This window comes from Maylandia zebra, linkage group LG20 (assembly GCF_041146795.1).
Source record: "Maylandia zebra isolate NMK-2024a linkage group LG20, Mzebra_GT3a, whole genome shotgun sequence".
In the NCBI taxonomy this organism is placed as follows: Eukaryota; Metazoa; Chordata; class Actinopteri; order Cichliformes; family Cichlidae; genus Maylandia; species Maylandia zebra.
This window is the reverse complement of record NC_135186.1, coordinates 19,036,849-19,053,825: the sequence shown is the minus strand read 5'-3', so window position 1 is coordinate 19,053,825 and position 16,977 is coordinate 19,036,849. Positions and strand designations below refer to the sequence as shown.

At 40.9% G+C, this 16,977-nt stretch overlaps 1 protein-coding gene and 1 long non-coding RNA gene across 3 annotated transcripts in view; both read left to right on the top strand.

Annotated features, from left to right (window-relative positions):
• Positions 1–14,648, top strand: part of LOC143414204 (paired box protein Pax-7-like) — a 41,391-nt gene extending 26,743 nt beyond the window's left edge. The window contains exons 1-2 of one of the 2 annotated variants that reach the window (XR_013094714.1): positions 3,618–4,185; positions 10,379–14,648. Coding sequence is in view for 1 of the 2 variants with exons in the window: in XM_076878069.1 (XP_076734184.1) it covers positions 10,379–10,494 (116 nt within the window). In the remaining variant the exon portion in view is untranslated. Of the gene's footprint in view, positions 1–3,617; positions 4,186–10,378 lie in introns of those variants that run through there. The other variant, XM_076878069.1, reaches the window with a different exon arrangement.
• Positions 14,649–15,317: 669 nt separating this feature from the next.
• LOC143414396 (uncharacterized) lies at positions 15,318–15,993 on the top strand. The gene is made up of 2 exons (XR_013095025.1): positions 15,318–15,651; positions 15,745–15,993. It is a non-coding gene; the product is annotated as an uncharacterized LOC143414396 (long non-coding RNA).
• Positions 15,994–16,977: the final 984 nt, after the last annotated feature.

The following is a 16,977-nucleotide window of genomic DNA, read 5'->3' as shown; positions in this document are numbered from 1 at the left end:
TCCTAGGGACCAAAAAATGGTCCCGCCTGATCATCGGGCGAAGCCGCTGCTGCACGCCGGAAATGAGGCTTCGTTTCCCACAGGTCTGTCCAAGCAGCCCGCTGTTTTCCAGCAGGGATCAAATGTGGAGCAAGGGCGCCACCCGGTGGACAAATAAAAAATTACAACTCTAAGGCTCATAGACCAAAACGAGACGGAAACATAAGTAATCACCAAGACATTAACGGTAATAATTCTGCAGTGAAAAATAGCGTTTATAATGGAAGTCAATGGGCCAAAAATGGTCCCTAGGGCTCTAAGAGGATGTGTATTGTTAGCTTAGCCACTGAAGCTAATTTAAGGAAGTCAGACTTGAATTTTGAAATGAAATTATGCCAAACTTTTTTTTAGAGAATTTGGCTATATTCCATTCAACACAGTGCAAATGGCTTGTAACTGAAAAACTAAAGGGACCAAAAATGGTCCCAGGGCCAAAGAAGGGTTAAGTGTGCGTGTGTGTGTGTGTGTGTGGGGGGGGGGGGGAGATATGTGTGTATTCACATCATTTATGTTAATGAGAGTGCGGGGAGTGAGTTGGAGGGTGGGGTGGGCTGCTTTTAACTATGTAAAGCACTTTGTGCTACATTTTTTGTTTGAAAAGTGCTTTATAAATAAAGATTGATTGATTGATTGATTGATTTTCAAACAGAATGTAGGGATCGGTGGGTTAGCCTGTTCCCATTTCTGAGGTTAACATGTAATATGTTCCGAAATGTTTCAGTACTGTAACTAAATTACATTTTTCAATAATGTGGTAATGTAGCACATTCCTATCCTAAATTCAGGTATTACATCACAGTTAAAATGATGTCATTGTTTGCATTGCAAACGTTCCTTGGTAATCTGTAATCTCGATAAAAAGAGAAAAAAAATATATAAACAAATTTTTTTTTCCTCCTGCACTTGTGCTACAATCAGCCTATTTAGATTGCATCTATGTCATGGCTATTAAAATCATCTTATATCAAGGGCCACATACTTGATATATGTGGCCCTTGATATACAGTAAGTCCACGGAATGGTGAAATTCCAGTTTCTGTCAGTTTAAAAAGTATAACTATGCATTCAATCTATTAGATAGGAGCGATCGTGGCTCAAGAGTTGGGAGTTCGCCTTGTAATTCGAAGGCTGCCGGTTCGAGCCCTGGCTTGGACAGTCTCAGTCGTTGTGTCCTTGGGCAAGACACTTCACCCGTTGCCTACTGGTGGTGGTCAGAGGGCCCGGTGGCACCAGTGTCCGGCTGCCTCGCCTCTGTCAGTGTGCCCCAGGGTGGCTGTGGCTACAATGTAGCTTGCCATCACCAGTGTGTGAATGTATGGGTGGATGACTGGATATGTATTAATTCTTAGGGTTTGGTGTTCAGTGTTCTATTATTGGTGATTTATGACAGACTGGCGACCTGTCCAGGGTGTACCCCGCCTTTCGCCCTATGACAGCTGGGATAGGCTCCAGCGCCCCCCGCGACCCTGAAAAGGATAAGCGGAAGCGAATGGATGGATGGATGTTCTATTATTGGTAAAGCGCTATACAAATACAGACCATTTACCATATCTTAATATAAGATTAAAAAAACCCAGCAAATTCAACATTATGTCTCAGTTTTTCTACATGGTGAAGAAATGCTGCCATAATCAATGAAAGAAATCTGTCAGCATGACTCTTTGAGCTCAGATTGTAAGAAGTAATGTGTAAAGTCCCAAAATTTTGTTATTAAATTACTTTGGTGTATTGTGAATGGCCATGAGCGAGGGCCTTATTGGTAAAAAAAAAAAAAGTTTTAAAAGTTATAAAAATACAGTTAAAAGTCCAACCTTTATAGCTTAAAGGCGGTACGTATTTAAAATACAAAATATGAGTAACTGTCTTCCGTTACAGTTACCGTTTAAATAGGTGGTAATCAGAATACAGTTACTTTATTGAAATAAATGGAATACACACCTGTTGTTTCCTGACTAATGTTAGGCTATCCCAGCTCTATCCCTTCTCCAATTTTGGTGATTAAATGCAGTTGGGTGCAGGTTTAGGTCAGTTGGAAGAGCATGCAATCCTATGGCACATGGCTGAGAGTGGCCTGCCTGGGCTCGAGTCTGACCCATGGCCTTTTTTTTCCATCTGGGATTAATACAGTTTCTCTGATTCTGATTGTCAGAAACTCAAACAAAACACACAATAGGAGGCTCTAATGTAAGCATCCTGTTAATGTTGGTGGCATCAGTTAGACAATGGACCCAGAGCCAGCAGTGCACGGGCAGGTATGCATTTCTTACTTGGAAATTCCGGAGATAAATGGGATGGTCAAAACTTCAGTATCTACGATGTACTATTGGTGTGTGAATTTTATTACTATTTATGAAGGCTACTCGTCACCAGACTTCCTGAGAATGCTATAGTTGGAACTGCAGTATACTTGATGACATCACAGCTCCAGAGTTTTTATTGCCATTCCCTCTTAATTTAACTGTTTTAACTAAAAAATTACACATGATGTAGTAGATTTCTTTAAGAAAAAAAAAAAGATAATTCAAAAATTCGCTTTTACATATCATGTGTTTCATAATGTCTAATAAGCTTTGTACAGTTGAGCACAATCACTACGTGACAGAAACACTTAAGTTTAAGTCTTAAAAGGTAAAGCCTAATCTCTCTTAATAAAAATATTATACATGTTTGCCTGAATAAAAACAGACAAGTGAGAAGTTAGAACGCTTTTATTTTCATTTTAGTAAACACTCAAAACTTACAATAGAGAGCTGGGGTTTGGAAGAGAGTTTAACAAATATTTAAAATATAATCCGATCCTTTTTGGAGTAGCCTTCAGGATCTCCATGTGTTAACATAGTGTTTTTAGATTTGATGGATAGCATTAACAACCTGCTAGCTGCAAATAATCATGTGCAGTTTCACATGATTGTTAACAGACAAAAAGAAAACATATTACTGATACAGAAATAGTTTTCTATACAAGCACTGCAAAAAGTGCAGCCTTACCTAATGTCCACATTACTGTTAGGCATTTTATATAAAGATTTAAATATCTAGTTGGTATTGGTATGGTTAGTAGCCTTCAGTAATAGTAATAAATCACATAATTCATGTCGTTGTAAAGAGCAAGACAATATATTAAGTAATCCAAAGCATTTTGAATACGTTACGCTCAAGGATTCAAGGATTCTTTAGTGTTATTCGCATCACATGTTTACATGAGGTGGAATGAAATTAGGTGCACACGGTCCTGGAGTGAAAGAAACAGAATAACCGAGAAACAATAAAAAGAAAACTGTCATGGTCCTGGGTCGGTGACCCAGCGTTTTGAGTTTATTGTTATTATTTTCTAGTTTCTTCTGATTTTGTATTAATTCTTAGGGTTTGGTTTTGGTGTTCAGTGTTCTATTATTCCTACCTGTGTTCTCCCCCCCCCCCTGTGCTCTGTTCATGTCCCTGAGTTTGTGTTTGTAAAACAGTTTGTGAGTTTCCTGTTCTATTTTGAAGGTCTGTGTCTCGTTGTGTCTCATTAGGTTCAGCTGTGTTCCCCTCTGGTGTATCATTCCCTCATTACCTTGTGTGTATTTATAGTGTGTGCCTGCCTGTGTTCCTTGTTGCTCCGTCTGTGTAATTTGGTATTCCCTGCGTCTCTCCGCTCTCCTTTCTTCGTGCTTTCCCTGCGTGTCTCCCCGTGTCCTTATGTTTTCAGGTTTGTTTATTAGATTTCCCAGTCTAGGTTTTAGTTGCTCCCTGTTCCTTATTTCTTGGTTTGTACGTTGCTTTCACTACAAATACATGCCTACCTCAGCCAGTACCTGCATTTTGGATCCTTGTCTCACTACACCACACGACTGCTGCCCCAGCCGTGACATTACGGAGTGACCACAAACATGGATCCAGCGGACTTTCCTGGGGAGAGTGATCTGGCGCAAGTCCTACGCCTGGTGGAATGGATAACCCACACCTCAAATACAAGAGCGAAGATTGTGGGAATGAATGCGATTGAGGCAATCCTCGAGGGAAATCCCCATCTCCACCAGGCCAGAGGATTCACAGATCTAATTGCCGATCTACATAAAGCCCAGGCGGCAGTGCAAGCTCGGGAATTAGCAGACTTCGTCTGGCAGCAGCGGACAACGGCTGACATCTAAGCAGCTGGCTGTGGTGAGTCAAAGGGACATTTTTTACACCACTTCTGTCTTTGGGACTGTTTTTTCGGGGGCTCTGTGTTTTGGGACAGGGGAGAATAATGACTCTGATTTCCCCTCTTCACCAGCTTAACTTCCGCTAAAACCATCATTACAGTCAGCCACTCAGGCTTCCATTCAGTCAGTAGCCCAGCCTACACCTTTACCCTTAGCCCGGTCACCTGTTTAGCCATTAGCCTCACCAGTAGCACAGTTATCTCTTCAGCTACCTGCCTCCTCATCTACTCATTCTTCTATTTTGTCACCTGTACAACCTTCGCTTTCACCTGCCTCTGTACAGGAAGCTATGGCAATACAACGCATTAAGGACTGTTTTTCTACCTCCCATACAGAGCAGAGAGACAAACATATTAACACTAAACTGGTTTCTCAAAAGCTGGCTTGTTCTGAGACTTTTACTCACTCCAGGCCTCAGCTGACTCTGGACCCCTGGAGGCTAAGGAGCCAGCTGAGGACTGTGCCCGGCTGTTGCTGCCTGAGCAGGGTCAGTGCTCTGCGCAGCAGTCTGCCTCATGTTTGCTGGAGGCCCCCGTGCCTGCTGGTTTTGCTTTGTGTGTGCCAGAGGCCCCCGTGCCTGCTGGTTTTGCTTTGTGTGTGCCAGAGGCCCCCATGCCTGCTGGTTTTGCTTTGTGTGTGCCAGAGGCCCCCGTGCCTGCTGGTTTTGTTTCGTGTGTGCCAGAAGCTCACACTGGCTCACACTGGTTCTGTGACTGTTCTCGCTGGGGGGGTCCAAGGAACCGCTCCAGCCTCCTGCTTTTGCTGGGGGTCCAAGAAACCGCTTCAGCCTTCGGTCTTTCCTGGAGTGTCCGAAGAGCCGCTTTGGCCTTCGCTGGAGGGTCCGAGGGGCTGCTTCAGCCTTCATTCTTTGCTGGGGGGGCACGAAGATCCGCTCCCGCCTCCTAGTTTCGCTGGGGGGGTCCGAGGAGCCCGTCTGGCCATCACCGTCGCCTGCGGCTTCCGCTGGGGGGGTCTGAGGAGCCCGTCCGACTATCACCATCGCCTGAACAGTGTGGCCACCGCTGCCTTCCGCGCTGCCGGTCTCCGGATTTGTGTCGCCGCCGCTGCCTTCCGCACGGCCGGCTTTTGGATTTGTGTTGCCTCCACAACCTTCTGTGGGGCCGACCCCCTGAACTGTTTCACTCTGCCATGGACTCAGCCATGGATCGGGAAGGCTGAGTCTTTTAGCCATGTTTCTGTGAGACAGATTGAGTAACTTAACTCATTGAGTAACTTAATGGAATACATTACAAAATACATGTTGGGCCATGTATTCTGTAATCTGTAGTGGAATAATACATTTTGGAATACCTTCCCAACACTGGCTAGAACCCAGAATGATGTAAAGGTGAGTGTATGTTGACCCCAGCTCAGCAGCCAGAGCCTCTTCAACACACAATAAAGGCAGTGATGAGCAAGCGCATTTGTATGTGTTCATGTTTTTAAAAGTCACTGTGGCATTCTCTCCTAAGTCTCTTTCAATTTTTCTTGTTTTGTCAGTTTTCATGTTCATGCATAAAAACTAAAAGATCATATGTGTCCTCATTAGTATCGGGATTTGTGTTTATGTATGGAAATAGTAATTATGTGACCATGGTCATTTATGGCTGTTTCCCAACAGTTGATCAGGTGTTCCGTTGAAGATTATCTGGTTCCACCTGATTCGTACTCTAAGCCATCGGCGGGAGAAACGGGCAGAACAATTACATTCTTTTCCACTAGCACTAGTATAACTATCTGCTCTAATTAAATAGGTTGCCAACTGCAGGTAAAACAGAAGAAGAAATTGCATAATAGTCATGCTGTGAGATTTGAAAAAAGTAGTCAATCTGACCTGGGTCCTGGAAAAAATTCTGACCCAGATGAAGGCCCTAGCATGAGTAGTGGCCAGAAGAAAGCAAGAAAGGTATACTGGGGACAAACAGAGCCTGGTGCGAGGAAAAAATTTTGATTGGTGGTGTGCCATGTGATTTTTCTTTTGTGAAATATGTGCGATGGCTCCAAAAGGTTAGGAAACACTAATTTATGGAGTCACATGAAAGTAATGTACAGAGTAGTATATCATGAATCGCCTTGAGGCGACTTTTGTTGTGATTTGGTGCTATATAAATAAAATTGAATTGAATTGAATATCAAATTACTTGTGAGTAATTAAGTACTTTATTTTTTATACATCAATCAAATCAAAACAGTTACCTCATACATATACGCACTGGTACATCACAAGACCAAATTTCCTCTGCTGATCAAAAATTCTCATCATCATTGTTGAGAGATTTTTGAGTTTTGTGATTATGCTTAGTTGTAGCTTCATTTAAAGGAAGAAGAGCTGTTGAATTGAAACTACCACACAGGAAAAGGGAGTGAAAACTGATGTGCAGAGGAATGCTGTAACATACATACTACCTCCTTTGTTAACAGGCAGGCTAACGGTCTCTCTCTCATTATATGGGAATGTCTGAATTTCTATACATACATACTACCTCCTTTGTTAACAGGCAAGCTAACGGTCTCTTTCTCCTTTTGTGGAAATGTTTTTGCCACTCCTACTTCCCTGAAAGCTTGGGTTAAGTATAAATAAAGAAAGCTCTGAAAGCCCTGGGCGGTCTTTCCTCTGTCTCACATTTGTCCTGCACTCGTCTGGTGCAGGATGGATTGGACGGTGAGGGACGATCGTCCATGTGTGCACATGTATAAGATATCTTGAGTCTGAGTTCCTTTGCCTTCTACAATTTCTCTTCACAATCATGGTGATTTAAAAAATGAAGAAATGATAGGGGACAAGATTGCCTTCTAATTTGTGCTTAAGAGTTTAACCAAGCAGTTTTGGTACCTACATATAAACAAACAGCAAAGTGGAAAAAGAAAAGCTAAAATCAAAAATTCTGTTCGTCCTACACTCCAGTTCTCTTTATACTGAAAGATAAATACTCTACAACATTAGAGAGACATATGATCAGATAATCCCAAGATAGACCAGAAAGAACAGCCTTTTAACAGTTTTTCAGGCTTTCTCATCAAACAATACACTCACTTGAAGTGCAGCCCTGGACAATGAAAAATGACAAAGCAGTACCCTGTGCAGTGAAATGCCACTGTTGTTCTTAGTCTCCTTCCTCAACGAGCTCAACAACTTTTATGCTCGTTTTGAGCGAGGGAACCCCACAACCAAAGCAGACGTGACGCCAGACCACCAACCTCTGACTCTCTCCCCCACCGATGTAGGAGCGGTGCTGAGCAGGATCAATGTCCACAAGGCTGCAGGTCCCGATGGCATCCCCGGGCGTGTTCTCAGAGCGTGTTCTGAGGAGCTTGCAGGAGTGCTGACAGACATATTCAACCTGTCCTTGGCCCACGCTGTGGTACCGGCCTGCTTCAAATCCACCTCCATCGTCCCGATACCCAAAAACTCCAACCCATCTTGCCTCAATGACTACCGCCCAGTAGCACTCACCCCCATCATCACTAAGTGCTTAGAGCAGCTGGTCCTAGCACACTTCAAATCCTGTCTCCCCCCCACCCTGGACCCCCACCAATTCGCATACCGCCAGAACAGGAGCACAGAGGATGCAGTCTCCATCGCACTGCACTCTGTCCTCTCACACCTGGACAACAACAACACCTACGCCAGAATGCTGTTTATAGACTTCAGTTCAGCATTCAATACAATCCACCCCTCACAACTCATCAGGAAACTGACAGACCTGGGCATCAGTTCCCTCATCTGCAAATGGTTACTGGACTTCCTGACCAACCGCCCCCAACATGTCCAGCTGGATAACCGCTGCTCATCTACCATCACAATGAACACCGGTGTACCACAAGGCTGTGTGATGAGCCCTTTCCTCTACTCCCTCTTCACCCACGACTGCAGACCTGCTGATGGTTCCAACACCATCATTAAGTTTGCAGATGACACCACGGTGATTGGCCTCATCAGTGACAACGATGAGGCCGCCTACAGGGAGGAGGTGGATCGTCTGGCTGAGTGGTGCGACACAAACAACCTGCTGCTTAACACCGAGAAGACCAAGGAGCTCATCGTGGACTACAGGAGGAATGCTGACCCACATCCACCCATCCACATTAAGGGGACGGCTGTGGAGCGTGTGAGCAGCTTCAAGTTCCTGGGAGTCCACATCTCCGAGGATCTCACCTGGACGACCAACTGCTCCAAGCTGGTCAAGAAGGCTCACCAGCGCCTCTTCTTCTTGAGGACTCTGAGGAAGAACCACCTGTCCTCAGACATCCTGGTGAACTTCTATCGCTGCACCATCGAGAGCATCCTGACCAACTGTATAACAGTCTGGTACGGGAACTGCTCTGCCTCGGACCGGAAGGCGTTGCAGAGGGTCGTGAAAACTGCCCAGCGCATCGCCGGAGCACCACTTCCTGCCATAAAAGACATCTACAGGAAGCGGTGTCTGAAAAGGGCTGGGAAAATCATCAAAGACCCCAGTCACCCATCACATGGACTCTTCACCCTCCTGCCCTCTGGGAGGCGCTACAGGAGCCTCCGGACTAAGACCACCAGGTACCGGAACAGCTTCTTCCCCACAGCTGTCAGACTCCTGAACTCTGCCTCCTGACATCTGACCCACGTTAACTCATGGACTGAACACACACACACACACACACACACACACACACACACAATGGACAACTGTACCCTCAAACACACAATAATAACATGGAGTGAACCACCACTCACAACCACTAGCACTTTATATAGCCTCTGTAGAAATTATCCACACCCTCACTTACCTTAACTGCACTACTGTATAGCCCTGTGTAAACAATCATTCTGTACATACGATAATTTTTAACCCTACAACTGTTTACAACTTGCATAGTTCCCATTTCTGTATAGCTGTATATCTCAGATTCCTGTAAAGTTATTTATTTCATATTCTGTATAGTTTTTCATATTTATATCCTGTCCATATCCTGTACATAGCTTGTACTCACTACAGCTTGTACTCACTACAGCCTGTACATACTTATAGTTATAGAATATTCACAACATACTTCATACCGTGTACATTATAACATAATAGACCCATTTCTGTAATATACTTACATATATTACAATATATATTAGCAATAATATAGATATCTATATCACTAAGCACTTCTGGATGGATGCAAACTGCATTTCGTTGCCCTGTACCTGTGCATGTGCAATGACAATAAAGTTGAATTCTATTCTATTCTAATTCTATTCTATTCTAGTCATAACACATTGTCAGGAGGTGCTATCAAGAATGAGTACAAGGGGAAATGAACTGATCATTTAGGTTTGCAGGATAAATAGTAAACCATGAAATAACATGATTTACTCATAATGTAAAAGTAGTGTCATGGTTCTGGGTCATCCGACCCAGCATTTTGAGTTTCTTGGCTTCTGGTGATTGTTATATATTATGATGATGGTTTAAGGTTCATTAGTTAGTCTTTAGTTTATTCTGTGTTCCTGGGTGATTGACTATGTTTAGTTTCTTGTCTGTTAGGTTCCCCTTGTGTTTTGGTCTCTCGTGTCTGTCGTGTCATCTGTGTTTACGTGCCTTTCCCTGCATGTTTCCCAGGTCCCAGTAATGCCTTTGTTTTGTCTCCCTTTTCCCTTTACATTTTCCCTCCTTGTGTTTCATTCTGTCTCCCCTGTCTGTCATGTGCATTCATGTATGTTCTCCCCAGCCCGTCCTGTCTGTCTCTCTCTCTCCCTCAGTGTCTCGTCTTTCTTAATTACTTCCATGTTTCTCTCATTGTGTCACCTCCCTTTTTCTCCTCAGTCTGCCTTGTTCCCCTGTGTGTTCCTTCCTCTTATCCCTGTATCATGCCATGTATTTTGGTCTGCATCTTAGTCTTTTGTCTTGTGTTCAGCGTGTTCAGTTTTGCTTCCCCTGTTGTTATGTGTTCCCCTCTGTGTGTGTATTTAGCGTGTCAGATTCCCTCTGTTCATTGTCAGGTTGTCTGGTTGGGTTGTCTCACATTGTAATCCTTTTGTAAACCGTTTTGTTCTTATTCCTTTGTATTTGTATTAATTAGTTTTTGCCTTAGTGACTTTCAGTCCATTTACCATTTTATCAATTGCAAGCGGCAAGGATTCTAACAAATCTTCATTAACTCTCCATCCTGTCTTCTATTCTCCACAGCTGCTGTGGATTACCTGGCTAAGAACGTCAATCTCTCCAATCAGCGCAGAATGAAGCTGGCTGACCACTCAGCTGTACTGGGACTGCTGCAAGTTGAGACAGGCCAAGCATACTAGTACTTTCCCAACATATTTAAACAGCAGTACACCGGGTCACCAGCACAACCCACACTGCCTGCTACAACTCGCATATTCCAGAGAGCATTTGTGAGTGTGTGCCACAAACTGAGTACAAATGTGACTGCTATTTAGGTTTTTTTAAACATTATTTTATATTGGTGGGTGAAAGACTGAATGATGCAGTTTTGCAAGCTTTAAGTATTCTTCATGGAAACAACCAAACTAACAATGAGGAAGTGTTAGGAACATACTTTTTGCACCAAATTTCAGGTGTGTCAAACTTTTTAGATAACTAGAAATTTGTTATAAGCAATTAAATGTGAATTAAAAGATAATCTGAATGTAATCTTTGAAATAAAATAACTTTTGTATAACCAGAATCACAGTGAGGAAATAATATCCAGTTATTCTAATGTTACTTCTGGTTCTTTGCAAAATGTTCCAAGTGAAACAGAATCACTCTGCTCTTACTGCAGTAGTTCAACAAATAAAAAAAGGTTGAATTACAGTAAAAATGTGAATGCAGAGCACATTTTTAGGATGAATTTTAAAAAATTTAAAAATAAAATGAATTTATGGCAATGTTTCAATGAATTGTTAAAACATACTGATCTATTGCCTGTTTACATTTAGGAAAGAACCCTTTGAGTTACACACAACAGCTGAGTACCCTAAAAGTCCCTTGTAGTCTCTGTAAATCTTTGATTGATATGATTCTGGTTGTGTTGTCAGAAAACGTATAGACCATGAAAGCTACCTCGAGACTATGCATGCTGTATATCTGACCCAAACAGAATTTAAGCCACTGGATTCAACAAATATGTTGATTTTTCTCCTGTCTTAAAGAAAACACTCATCAAGAAAGATTGATCCTTGTTGACCCTTTTTATTTATTTTTAATTTCTTCCATGTGAAGCCTGGACGACTTCACCAATATTGGTGAAGTCGTCCGATGCCTACTCTAAGGAGTCCTTCTTGCTGAACAACAGAACATGGAAAAAAAAGATGAATAAGACAATAAAACAAAATGTCATAATTTGTGCATGTGTTAAGTTTGTGAAGAAGAATAACATTTCTGTAGCAGATCTATATCAGATAATTCCTCACGGGATGACTTATTCTGAGCTCTGTTCATAGCTGAATTCCAAGGACACCAAGGTCAAAACTGAGAGTCTAACATGTACTCTGATTAACTGCCATCATTCACATCTGCATCAATCACTAGTTTCTATATTTATTTATTTCTCTTCATTGTGGTTCCTTTAGTATCTACTCTGTTCATATTTATCATATAAACAAAAAATGATCTTTGTAGAACCATATCTGCAACTATATTTCTACTAATTAACATCTTTTAACAAATGCTTGTCTTCAATACATTTTTTGTAAAGTAGAACAGTGGACTGTAAATGATATCAAACAGACTGCTGATTTTAAGTACTACAAAATGTTGCTGATCCAAGCAATTTAGCACTCAGAATTTAAAATTTTGTATTATAACACTAAGGATTTTGCCAATAAATATATATTTCTGTAATGTCACCACCCATTCCCATGCCTAAAAAAAGAAAAGAAAATGCTACATAACCCCAAGTAAGTTAGATCTGATAAACCTAAAGATCCAAGTAGTTTAAATATTTTGATTAAGATGGTGCATACTTTATTTATCACAAATTCGTGACTTCACGTACCTTTTAACAGTAGTTTCTAACTCATAACTTATTTTTAATTAAGTTGGTGGTTAAATGGGATTATACTAATACAGTGGGGCAAAAAAGTATTTAGTCAGCCACCGATTGTGCAAGTTCCCCCACTTAAAATGATGACAGAGGTCAGTAACTTGCACCAGAGGTACACTTCAACTGTGAGAGACAGAATGTGAAAAAAAAAAATCCATGAATTCACATGGTAGGATTTGTAAAGAATTTATTCGTAAATTAGGGTGGAAAATAAGTATTTGGTCACCTCAAACAAGGAAAATCTCTGGCTCTCACAGACCTGTAACGTCTTCTGTAAGAAGCTTTTCTGTCCCCCACTCGTTACCTGTATGAATGGCACCTGTTTGAACTCATCATCTGTATAAAAGACACCTGTCCACAGCCTCAAACAGTCAGACTCCAAACTCCGCCATGGCCAAGACCAAAGAGCTTTCGAAGGACACCAGGAAAAGTATTGTAGACCTGCACCAGACTGGGAAGAGTGAATCTACAATAGGCAAGCAGCTTGGTGTGAAAAAATCAACTGTGGGAGCAATCATCAGAAAATGGAAGACATACAAGACCACTGATAATCTCCCTCAATCTGGGGCTCCACGCAAGATCTCATCCCGTGATCATGAGAACGGTGAGCAAAGATCCCAGAACCACACGGGGGGACCTGGTGAATGACCTGTAGAGAGCTGGGACCAAAGTAATAAAAGTCACCATCAGTAACACACTACAACGGCAGGGAATCAAATCCCGCAGTGCCAGACGTGTTCCGCTGCTGAAGCCAGTGCATGTCCAGGCCCGTCTGAAGTTTGCCAGTGAGCACATGGATGATACAGCAGAGGATTGGGAGAATGTCATGTGGTCAGATGAAACCAAAGTAGAACTTTTTGGTATAAACTCAACTCGTCGTGTTTGGAGGAAGAAGAATACTGAGTTGCATCCCAAGAACACCATACCTACTGTGAAGCATGGGGGTGGAAACATCATGCTATGGGGCTGTTTTTCTGCCAAGGGGACAGGACGACTGATCCGTGTTAAGGACAGAATGAATGGGGCCATGTATCGTGAGATTTTGAGCCAAAACCTCCTTCCATCAGTGAGAACTTTGAAGATGAAACGAGGCTGGGTCTTCCAACATGACAATGATCCAAAACACACCGCCCGGGCAACAAAATAGTGGCTCCGTTAGAAGCATTTGAAAGTCCTGGAGTGGCCTAGCCAGTCTCCAGACCTCAACCCCATAGAAAATCTGTGGCGGGAGTTGAAAGTCCGTGTTGCTCGGCGACAGCCCCAAAACATCACTGCTCTCGAGAAGATCTGCATGGAGGAATGGGCCAAAATACCAGCTACTGTGTGTGCAAACCTGGTAAAGACCTATAGTAAACGTTTGACCTCTGTTATTGCCAACAAAGGTTATGTTACACAGTATTGAGTTGTATTTTTGTTATTGACCAAATACTTATTTTCCACCCTAATTTACGAATAAATTCTTTACAAATCCTACCATGTGAATTCATGGATTTTTTCTTCACATTCTGTCTCTCACAGTTGACCTCTGTCATCATTTTAGGTGGGGGAACTTGCACAATCGGTGGCTGACTAAATACTTTTTTGCCCCACTGTATGACTTAAAAATAATAACTTTTTTGGTTACTTGAACTCAACACTCAACAGACACAGTTTAAAGTTTGCTTTCAAGGACAAAATTTTCCAGGAACAGATCCATGAAAATGAAAAACATCATCAAATTTAAATGGGACTGCACTGATCCTTAAGGTTAACTATTCTGAATTATTATCTGAATCTTTTCTGGGGGTTTTTGTTTGTTTGTTTGTTTGCTTTTTGTTGTTGTTGTTGTTTTTTTTTTTATTATTATTTTGTGGTGCTGTTGATGCCATTCCAGAGAGGTTTGGGCTTTCTGAAAAGGAACTGAGAAGTTTAAGTTTGATGATTTCATTTACATTCCAAGTGATTTGTTATGTCTCTGTACTCTATAGACGCTACATACTTTTATAATATTATTAAGCTGCATTGCCACAACAACCGTGAAAACCCCTTTTGGGTGATAACCTTCTAACTTGTGTCTATATAATATATATATATATATTTTTTTTCATTTTGTTTTTTTCACTGAAAGGAAACAAAGGACAACATTAAGGATCAATTGTAAAGATTTTGTTCAGCCTCACCATTGCCAAAAACCTTTTGGCCACTTTTCTACTTGTTTTATTTAGCTCTCAGTTTGGCATGTATGTCATCATGATATTATTTATTCCACATGTATAAAGTATTAGACTAGTGAGAAATTTGGCATTCACTGTCATTTACTCCTTTCAGCCTCTTGGTGTATGTAACAATTACGTAACTGTATGTTCATTAAAACACTTCGACCAAGACCACAGGGGTTGTGCTGACTGAAGTTGTTATTTGTTGGCAGTACAATTAAAGAGAATTTAAAATCTGAACAGCATTTATTAATTTTCCTTGAATTTGTACCTTATTTGGAGTAAGCACATACATTATAATCAATATACACTAACACTAATAAGAAAACAAACCAGGCAAAACTGGCCAGTAACTGAAACTCAAAGACACTCTTTTGCACTGACTATTCAAAAGTATGGTCAGTGTTGGGAAGGTTACTTTTAAAATGTATTCCACTACAGATTACAGAATACATGCTCCAGAATATATTTTGTAACGTATTCCGTTACATTACTCAATGAGAATAACGTTGTGCCGTTATGGGTGCTTGTCTGATGCAGGGGCGTTAACACCTTTCTTATATCACAACTCTGAAGATCGATGAACGTTGTTAACAGGTTTACTGACATTCAAAAGGGTGAAACTAAAAACAAGACAAACAATACAGTCATGATATACATATGTGCAGCATAATATGCACTTATATACCACATTGCTACTACATAGCATATGTCATATGTCTTATTATATAAACTTGTACTATCGATGCTATCCCAGATGACCTCCAAAATCGCGGCTAACTAGCTTAACAAAGGGACTAGCTTTACAGCCAAATATTACATTAGCAGGCAACTTATTGCACAAAAGCAAAGTAAGAACTTATACTTTAAGTACATACACAGCAAATTCAAAAGTGTTAAATGTTTTGGTGTTAATAGTCTTCTTGCAAAAGTAGAGTTAATTTTACTCTAAGTAGAGTCACATTCTTTTAATGTAACTCTGAGGTGTAAAATGATAGTAGTTAAAATCGAGTGTTAAAAATGAGTGTTTCTCTGTCAAATCTGGAGGTGTTAAAATGGAAACATTAACTCTTGACCTCTTAACTCTGAACTCCTACAGGGGCTATGACACCAATAGAGTAAATTCACAGACTCCGCCCCCAGCACGGCTCCAATCGAAGCTGAAGTGAAGCCGTTTCAGAACATTTTGCTCTACATATTTGAGTTGTTTGCCATGCTTGGTAAGTCATTTTTTTTTACTGTGCTGCAATTGTTTACTGGATTATTTGTGCCATTAATTAGTGTCAACTAATTTTTATTCAATCTCCGCACAGGATATGCTTGTGAAGATGGAATATGGGGGAGAGCAGAAGTGCGCTGAAGTTCCACAAAGGGATGAATGAAGGACATGCATATTGTATTGAAGAAATAAGTGATGAGAATGCTGTTATTTGCATTTACCATGTCAGACCTTTTGATAAACACAATTCTAATGAAAGTGAGAACATGTATACTGTTACATCTTTCAGAAAATGTTTTGAAATTGTGGTGCACAGTTCAGAATAAATGTTTTTCAAAAACCATTGCATCTTTTTAGTAAATGTTTATTTCCAAAATAAATTTCTAGAAGTTCAGAACAGTAAAATTCCCGCTTTTTAGAATGAATTAGAAGATAACTCTTACGTAGTTAAACTAAAATAATCTTTGAGAGTTAATATATAAACTCTTAAGACCAAGTGTTAAATTATCAACTCCAGACAGATTTGGTGTTTAACACTAAATCGGAGTTAACGTACCAACTCTCCAAAAAGAGTTAAATTAACACTTTCTGGTGTGGACCCATATAGACACTTTAATAGTGTTGAAATCAAATCTGACAGTGTTAATTTGGACATGCTGGATGCTGGATGCTGGACAATCCATTATTATTTTCTTCCTGCTCAATGAAGTTTTTTCAAAATAAAGCAGTTTCTAAAATGTATTGCTTGGAGCAACCACAGAGGGTGCTGTAAACACATAATGAATAACAAACTGAGTCAAAATGATATTTTAGTGATACAACATTTTACAACTTTTATTTATAACAGAACAAAGGTATTCTGAATACTTTGGATTACTGTTGTCATGCTTTTTACAACTACATTAATGTACTATTGCTGTGTGATTTATTACTATTTCTGAAGGCTACTCGCCATATCTATACCAACTATATTTTTAAATTTTAATATAAAATGAGTAACAGTGGGTTGACATTAGATAAGACTGCACTTTTTCCAGCGATTTGTTATAGAAAACTATTCCGCGTATATATAAAACAGGTACGCGGCTCCAAACCGTAGTAAAGAGACCTCTGGCTAGTACATTGGGTTCCGTGTCGGGCTCGTGGCCGAAAATTAGCTTTACTTTATTCCCTGGTTCAACTTTGCTAGTGAGAGACAGAGTGAGGTGTTGAAAGGCTGCTCCAACTGAACTTATTGTTTCGGAGGAAAACACAAACACAGTATACAGTCAAGTCTTAATAGCTTACTTACAACTGGGCTTGTCAGGCACTCTTATAGGCTGCAATG